Source organism: Egretta garzetta, unplaced genomic scaffold (assembly GCF_000687185.1).
Source record: "Egretta garzetta isolate BGI_Z169 unplaced genomic scaffold, ASM68718v1 scaffold172, whole genome shotgun sequence".
Classification (NCBI taxonomy): Eukaryota; Metazoa; Chordata; class Aves; order Pelecaniformes; family Ardeidae; genus Egretta; species Egretta garzetta.
The window spans coordinates 4637040-4645690 of NW_009258951.1; the positions used below are offsets into that span (position 1 = coordinate 4637040).

An 8651-nucleotide genomic window follows, 5' to 3' on the forward strand; every position below is an offset into this window, starting at 1 on the left:
AAAGAGTTTGAATTTCCTCGGATTTCAATGTCACCTTGCTCTTTTCAGGGGACTTTGCCAATCCCCCCTTCTCCCCGCATCGTGCAGGCTCTCATTGGCTATGGGAGCAGCTGTTACACAAATAAAACTGATACTCTCTGAAAATAAGGTTGTCTTTTTCAAAGTGCCATTGAGGGGGGGTCGTGCTGGGAGCAGGACCGTTTATAAGGTAGGAGAGAGCATGCACTGGTCGTTTAGCCTTCAGGCGGGCTATTTGCAATGAAATTGTAGAATTTAAGACATAGTGGCAATATAATTTATCTTAAGAAGTCACTGTCTGTAATGAATGTATAGTTACATGAGGACTAGTGTTTTTCCTACCCATATAAGAACTTGAGATAATTAAATAACAGAAAGTGCAATCATCTCCCTGATATTTAAAGCTGGGAGGCTGGGGTTAAATGCCAGTTGTGAATTGGCATATATAAATAGTATTATTTTAGGTACCAAGCGAAAGAACAAGTGTATTATTACAATGTTATTAGGGGACATATGCTAACAATTAGTAGATATTTAGATACAATTAAATATAGATGTACCGAACAAGATGTCACTGCAGTAAAGTTTAATTCTTCATATTTTGTGTACACTTTGAGTCATAATCTTTCCTAGTGGGGGGATTCAAATGAATGATTTTAGAATCAGTGATGGTGAGCTAATGTAGTGAAAAAGTCCAAAACTTCAGTTTATTAAAATGCATTTATATATTTAGGAATAATTATTTTAGGAACAGTCTTGCCCGTTATAATGAAAATCTGTTTAACAATTCCTTGCTCTGAGCAATTTATTTTCTAAACAGACTGGTAAGGTATAATTTTTTTTATTAATTATGTTTTTCCAGTATTTGATGGCAATCCATCAATCAGGCTGTGTAATTGGAGAGCATCTGGTTTTAGAGCTTGTTGCAGAAGTGATCTGTGACAGTAAAACATAGAAACATGAAGTTAGGGGTTTATTTAGTTATCTCCAGCAGTGGCGAAACACTCCTGCACAAGTATATCCTTCAAAAGGAGAATTTGGTGCTTTTTCTTCTCTCCCTAGACAGCAGATGACCCTCCTTCTCTGCGACTGCGGCTGCTTCCCTGCTGCTGGCTGTGAGGTCTGGCTCCTCTCTGCCCGCCTGCGCTGAGAGCTGCCCTCCTGGAGTTAAACTCTTCATGGTAAGGTTGGCAGGGGCTGGTTGGGAGCAAATACAGGCCTATGGACAAGAATCAGTGCCTGGTATCCTGCTCTAATGCGACACATGCATGGAGAAGGGATAATTTATCCTTCACTGGAGCCGATGGGGTGAAGAGTGGGTTGAATGGCAGCAATGGGCAACAGCGATCACCAGGGATTTTGTGTGCATAATCAATTTTCTACTAAATGATTTGGTTTTGTGTGAAAATGGAAAAACTCATGACCCTTTCCTCTAAAACGGGATTCTAAAAGATGGAAAGATTATAATACAGCCCCCAAATACCTGACTTTGAGTCGGACGTCCTTTTGCCCTCTGGATGGCAAGGATAGTCAGCATTTCTCCTGGTGACTTTTTCATGTAACAAAGTGCCTTAGCTGCTAAGGAAGGTTAGATTACAGGTTCAGCAAGAAAGGGAGTCTGTTCTGTTTGTATTTACAGGTTGTTACACTGATTTAAAAAAGAAACAAAGATGCTTTATATGACAAGTCATCTGAGAGGCATCATCTGTCCTATAGGAAAAAATGTGTGCTTCTTACTGTGTTCTTTCTTCCTGGTTCAGCTAAATCAACACTTTAAAAATAAAAAGAACAGACCTGAAATTTTAGGCTAAAAGAATATACAAGTCCCGAACATCAGTCAGTAGCAAAGAAAAAATCAACATAAAAATTTTTGAATACTCGATGTTTCATTTTGTTTCCATTTATTCTTTTAGAGGAACCCTTTTTATAATGAGCAGTTGTGTTGGACTCTGAAAGCATTACTGAATTATTCCTAATCATACACTTGGAAGAGAGACACCATGTGTTCCAGTGATTGTATAGCTCTCAGTCCCTTGAACTTCTGTTGATACCCGTGGGAGCATTTCCAAACACAGTGAACAGGAGCAGCCAGATGACAAGCACTCTGTAGGGTGGCAGTCAATAGGAGTGAACAGGCAGGAGGTTTTGCTAATTTTGCTTTGCTTTCTCCATAAAAAGTGAGGCTCTGTAACGTAGTCCTCCAGGCAGATGCCCACGTGTGCCTGACGCCGCTCCTGCAGGTCTTCTGGCTTTGTGGGGAACAGGAGAATGCAAAGGGTGTTGTGCAGCAATTTATTACTGTGTTCATCTTTTCTTACAGCTGCCAACATGTGGAGCTCACCGGGGCCCATCTCGGCATTTGTGATGCTGGTTGTTGCTGCCGTGCATGCAGGAGTGAAGGTGACCCCAGCTGTGAAGTACACGAAGATGAAGCCCTTACAACTGGCCAGTGATGGTGCCTCTCGCACCCCCCTCACCCCCCTCGCAGGCAAAAGCCCCTTCCCAGGAGCACCGGACAGAGCCAAGTTACCCACCTCAAGCCCTGTGGCCCGAGGGGCCACCACATTCTTTCCCTTTGAGAACTACACGCTTGACACAGCTGATTTCTTCTTCAACTGCTGTGACTGCTGCCCGCCTGCCCTGGGGCCCCGGGGGGAGCAGGGACCCCCAGGTACAGTGACGCCTGTCTTGCTGCTCCCAGCTAAAGTGTATAAACCATATCAAGAACTCCCCTGCTTTTCCTTTAAGAAATGAGTCAGGAGAACTTGTGCAGCGATTATACCTGTGTAAAGCCAGAGGAAAAAAGTGCACACCAGCCACATCCCAGAAGTTATAAAACACCAGTATGAGCAGGAAAGCCCCAAAAAGGAGCTTCCTCCCTGTGGCACTCACTTTGAGGACCAGTGGTGTGGGAGCATGTGCAGAGCTGGCCCCATAACACGTCACTGCTGGCAAGTACCCCACGTGGCCTCATTCTTTGATTCGCTGTCCCTGTGTCTGATCCCCTGGGAGCCACAGATTTACTTCTACATTCACTTCAACCATGGTTTTATGACCCTCAAAACAACCTGCAAGCGTTTTTGTATCTTTGCTGAAGGTTTATCATAAAAGCCTCTTTTTCTTGGATTTTTTTTCCCCTAGGAAAAGAGGAAGTTAAATACAAAAAATAATTTTGGGTTCAAATTTTAAAACCATTATTTGTTCTCACAAGAGGCAGCTCTGTATAGAGCACCTAAATATTTTATAAGACATACTTTGTCTCTTTTTTCTACTGCTAAAATATGTATCTATAGAGTGCCTATTTCTAACACCACTATACTGAATAGTGCATTAGTCTGCAAATGTTCACTTTAATAGCACTAATATTGGAGATAGAAACTATTCATCTGAGGAAAGGTGGTAAAATCATGAAAAAATTTTCTTTTAATACAATGTGCTCGAGGGATTTTCACTTCCCATAGCTCAGGAGGGATTGGCTAATGGAAATTATAGTGGCTGCAGAGGGAGTTTGCACTCATACATCTCTTGAGTGTTGATGGAAAAGTCCCTGTGTCAAATGGGTTGTGTTGTGATGATTGAAGCTGCCACAGTCTGCTCCCAGACGTGCACCGGAGGTCTTTAGATTCCCAAGTGGATGAAAAAGTAAAAAAAGTTTGAAGCCAGCTTGCTTGCCTTTCAACCTATCCTTTATGTGGTATGGAGCTGTCTGCCAGGTTCAACTTTTATATTTGCAGACTTAATTCTTTTTAAGGAGAGGGGCAATTATGAAGCTATGGGAGCTCCTTAGATGCGCTCAAATATTAAAGACAGATTACTTCTGATGTTTTATGAATATCTGAGCTCCTGTGGCTCAAGGGCAGCTGAAAGTTGGTTTTAAAAAATCTTTTACTACAGCCATGAGTGAAATGCAAAACTGTGAGATTTGGGGATTGCAGTAGCTGAAAGGCAAAGGCTGGGGAGCTGCGAGCACACACCCCACTAATTTCAGCATGAGCAGTGTGGTGTTCCCCTGACCACTCCTTGCTTTTCGTCCTGCCATAGGGTTTCAGCTGCAGAGTCCGCAACACACAGGGGAGCAGGGCTCAGGCCAAACCCGTCTGCCTCACTTCTTCTTTGCATTGGTTGCATGATGCCAAATAACCAGCTCTTCCCAGTGTGATGGAAACAGTTTGCCTTACTTGCATCCCTCAATGCCATGTTGCCTAGCTATTATTGTGAGTTTTCTGTATAAACTTAAACCTTTGAGTTACTAAGATAATTTTTCTTGATGTGATTATGTTATAGGCCCCAAGGGGGAGAAGGGAGATGCTGGTCTGCAAGGTCTGCCAGGAACTCCAGGTCCTCAAGGTCCAAAAGGTTCTAAAGGAGAAAGAGGTAAAGCAGGCTAACCGTTCATTTTGAAAACAGATGTTGTTGTCCTCATCAAATACCACAAAATTATAAGAAAAAAATATTTTTCAAAGGAAATGGAGTATGCTAATATGGATTGACACCTTGCAAGATTTAGCTGGCATTAGTGCAGGGACAATAACTCAGATGGTGGTAGCCTATGTGCAGGTGGTATAGGAACAGCTGCTCATAAAGATCTCACTTGAAACTCCTTGTTCGGAATGGGAGTTTAAAAACTGAGTTCAATTTGCTTTCGATTAGGGACATAAGTAGGAAAAAACCACCATGGAAGCTAGGTGCAGGTGTAGAAGCTGCATTTCAATGTAAGCATCTCAGGCAAAATGATTTCAGCTAAGGTGGAGAGCAATTATTATCCACCAGTAGTAACTGAAAGGAAACCCTGCCCTGCATTTCAGGCTCGGAGCAGCTCTGTCCTGCTGCCACACATCACTGGTGGTAGGATCCTGCTGCTGCCTTTGGTCACAGAGAAGCACACAGCAAAGCTGATAATGGGGGTACCAGCAGCAGTGTACTGCACAGTTCAGTCAGTGCGGCCTCTTAGGCTTTGATTCACTTCTTGAACAAGACTTTTGGCAATCCTGGAGTGAGAAACGCAGAGCTGCCATCTTCTCCATCTTGCCATTGAACAGCAGCAACTGCCTTCCAGCAAGGCACTGATTAGAGTCAGAAATCCAACATTTGGGTGAGATGCAGTTGTCTGCGTGATGGTGCTTGGTGCGGTGAGATTCAGCCGAGGTTTCTGAAGGCATTTCTTGAAAACACACATGGCTCATCTCTGTTTTATTACTGAAGTGAGGGACACGTGCAAAGTGGTACCAGTCACCTTCTGTGCAATGACTGCTGTGCTGCAGACAACATCACTAACAGTATATTAATGGTGAAATGTCCTAGGAGGCAAAGGGGAGCAAGGAGAGCGAGGAGTAAGTGGAAACCCCGGTTATCCAGGCAAACCTGGGCTGCAAGGTACGTAACGCAGGCTGGGAAAGCCAGGAGTATTACACTGACCTTTCCCTTTGCTGTTGGTGATGCCCCTCTACCTCCAAAGCAATCCAATACTTTTTATCTTTTTTTCCTAGGTGAAACTGGAGTAAAAGGCAATAAGGGCAACTATGGCTTCCCGGGACTGAAGGGGCAAAAGGGGTCCAAAGGGGACACTTGTGAGAATGGGACCAAAGGAGACAAGGGAGATAGGGGGGATGCTGGAGACCCGGGAGTGGATGGAGAACAGGGTGACAAAGGGGAAAAAGGAGACACAGGGGAGAAAGGGTATTGTGGGGAGCCAGGGGGCAGAGGTGCAAAGGGGGAAAGAGGGGAAGGGGGGACAAAGGGAGAAAAAGGGAGCAAAGGGGAGATGGGGGTTGATGGAATTCAGGGGGCGGATGGAAAACAGGGAGAAAAGGGTGAGCGTGGAAGTAAGGGTGAAAAAGGGGACCTGGGACCCACCGGTGTGATGGGACCTTCTGGGCCCAAGGGGGTTGCTGGCAGCAAGGGGGGCCGAGGGGCCCCAGGAAAGAAAGGCTCCCGTGGGGCAAAGGGTGCCCGAGGGGACACCGCAAAGCTCCTGCGATCAGCGTTCAGTGCTGGCTTGTCCAAGCCCTTCCCTCCACCCAACGTCCCCATTAGATTTGACAAGATCTTGTACAACGACCAAGAAGACTACAACCCTTCCACCGGGAAATTCAACTGCAGTGTGCCTGGGGCATATGTCTTTGCCTACCACCTGACAGTGAGAGGGCGTCCGGCCCGCGTCAGCCTTGTCGCCCGCAGCAGGAAGGTGGCCAAAGCCCGTGAGACGCTCTACGGCCAGGAGATTGACCAGGCATCCTTCCTGACCATCCTGAAGCTGAGTGCGGGTGACCAGGTGTGGCTGGAGGTTGCACGGGATTGGAACGGGGTCTACGTCAGTGCTGAGGATGACAGTATCTTTACGGGGTTTCTCCTGTATCCAGATGTTTTTGAGATCCTGCTATAGATTTAAAGGGCAAAGTTGTCACTGAGAAATATGCCTTTCCCTCTGCCTGTGAGAGGAGAAATGAGCACATTGGTTTAGTTGCTAGGTTTCATGATCTTTTAACAAAAATATTTATATTCGCAAAATATGGATTAGTTTTAACTAGCAACCCCAAGAAGCGGCACGTCCTTTGCGCATGTGGGTGATGGGTAAGAGAAACCATTGTCCAAACGCCAGTAGGACCAGCATGGGGAGATTTCACATCACGGACTTCAGGTTTGTAATTAGCCTATGCAAATTATGTAATGAAACTCATTGTCCGACTGCAATTTTAATCAGGCCAGCTCCTGCAATCCTTGTGTGGTCAAAACTCCTCTGGAAATCAGTAGTGATAACCATTGGTTTTGGTAAAAATTGCAGAGTTTGATTTGTAGAGCTTAATCAGATGTGAACATGAGCAGTAGGTTTCTTGAAATCATGTGAAAGGATTTAAAGTTATTTTATCATTGAATCAGTATTATCTAGTACTTTAGACTTGGTCATGAATTATATAAAGGTTTGTCTAAAAGAGTATCAGAGCTATTTGATAAGTGTCAAAAACCCCTAACTATTGTCCTTAGGCAAAAATATATCTGAAACTTTCAAAAGTAACTGAGAGAGATGCATAATCCGCACTACTAGGCTATTCAGAAACCCCCCATTTCTGAGCTGCTGACAATTCAGCTGATGCTGCAGGGTAGGCCCTTGGCCATGGGGAGGAGGAGGAGGAGGAGGAGGAGGAGGAGGAGGAGGAGGAGGCAGCCAGGACCTGCTTTGGCACTCGCGCAAGTCCTAAAGCATCGTGATGGCCCAGTGGACGTGTGGGCACGTTTTTAAAAAGCTGGTTTACCAAAATGGAACTGAATCTTGTGAAATAAAAATATGACATTAAATAATCTCTGGATGTCAGATTGGATATATTTCCTTATTAATACACCTTCTTATCGTAGTAACTTTACACCACGTTTGGCACGTTAACTATAGCGCACAAAATCCTTCCAATCAATCACTTTTTTTTGAGAAATAAAACTTAAGGCCCATAATTAGCCTTCAGTGGCACTGCGATTTACTTGTCTTCTCAGGCAGTCACAAGCCCGGGACATTTTGTCAGTGATTTGATGAATGCTGGGTCTGACCCCAGCACGGACAGGCTGAATTAGGCTACTATTCCCATTGCTCTCAGTTTCCTTGCTTAAATTGCCATCACGCTTTACATACCATATTTAAATACCATCATAAATCATGTCCCTGCCCCTAATGTCTTCTTTTTACATGGCACCAAGATGAAGAGTTCCTGAGACTTTCTTAATACAGTGAGAAAATTAGCACCAGAGAACTGCTGTTAAATTTTAAGATAAAAACAAGGCAATTTTAAAAGGCTGATCCTATCTGTCTGGTAAATGTAAAGGGTCCTTCAACTCATCAGCTTTGCAGCCCTCTTCCAATATCAGCAATTCAAATGTGAGATGTACTGGCTTTGTCAAAAAGTTGGTACTTAATTTGGTACTTAATCTGAGTTCCTATGTGGTTCAAAACCAGAGTACTAAGTATATAAAAGATGCAGATTTCAGTTTATGAATTCTCTGGCAGCTATTAAATATTGAGGAAAACCAAGAAGTTGTAATAATAATTTTGGATTCCTGCCGTCACAACATCCTCAATTCTTTTGTTGTGCCTTCATGCTGCTTCCCATACGGCCCCTGTAGCAGATGGACAGCTGACTAGCAATTTTCTCTTAAATGCTGAACTTTCTTACAGTTTTTGTATAAATAACCTCTACAAATGCTCTTGAGAAAGCAATGCAAAAAGTCAGGGTCTCTCAAGAACCTGCTCAGATCTAATCCTCTCTGTAAATTAATTGCCTGGTCCTCTGGGGAAAACAGGAGCTGGCAACACTGCAAGCTAGAAGAGTGCCTGCATAAAATATACCCATGGAGGGGGCAGCCAGATTAGGAGACTTTGAGCTGCTTAAATCCTGCAAAGGTGCTCTGAGAGCAGGTTACAGGAGCAGCAGGAGACAATTCAGGCTGTGCAAAGCTCCAGACTCACAGATCCCAGGGAAGGACATGGGATGCAGGTGACACAATCCCACTGATTTATAACCCCCCCGATGGATATGGGAGGGTGCGGTGGCAGTCTGTGCTGGCTCCTGTGCTAAGGACCTATTTTATCATTAACTAAATACCAGCGGAAGGGCTTTCTGTCTGAAACCCTGACTATGAAGGCAAGAAGC

The 8651-nt window shown here is 44.3% G+C and overlaps 1 protein-coding gene across 1 annotated transcript; it reads left to right on the plus strand.

Moving 5' to 3' along the window:
* Positions 1 to 2346: 2346 nt before the first annotated feature.
* On the plus strand, positions 2347 to 6400 carry OTOL1 (otolin 1). Its single transcript, XM_009634366.1, has 4 exons — positions 2347 to 2689; positions 4303 to 4392; positions 5320 to 5391; positions 5505 to 6400. The coding sequence occupies exons 1-4, from the start codon at positions 2347 to 2349 to the stop codon at positions 6398 to 6400; spliced, it is 1401 nt and encodes a 466-aa protein (XP_009632661.1).
* Positions 6401 to 8651: the final 2251 nt, after the last annotated feature.

Bases quoted from the DNA above. Each gene is read 5' to 3' on its own strand.
- OTOL1 (XM_009634366.1), top strand. From the start codon at position 2,347: ATGTGGAGCTCACCGGGGCCCATCTCGGCATTTGTGATGCTGGTTGTT. The intron at 4,393-5,319 runs GTAAAGCAGGCT...GAAATGTCCTAG, and splicing joins AGGTTCTAAAGGAGAAAGAG to GAGGCAAAGGGGAGCAAGGA. The intron at 5,392-5,504 runs GTACGTAACGCA...TTTTTTTCCTAG, and splicing joins AGGCAAACCTGGGCTGCAAG to GTGAAACTGGAGTAAAAGGC.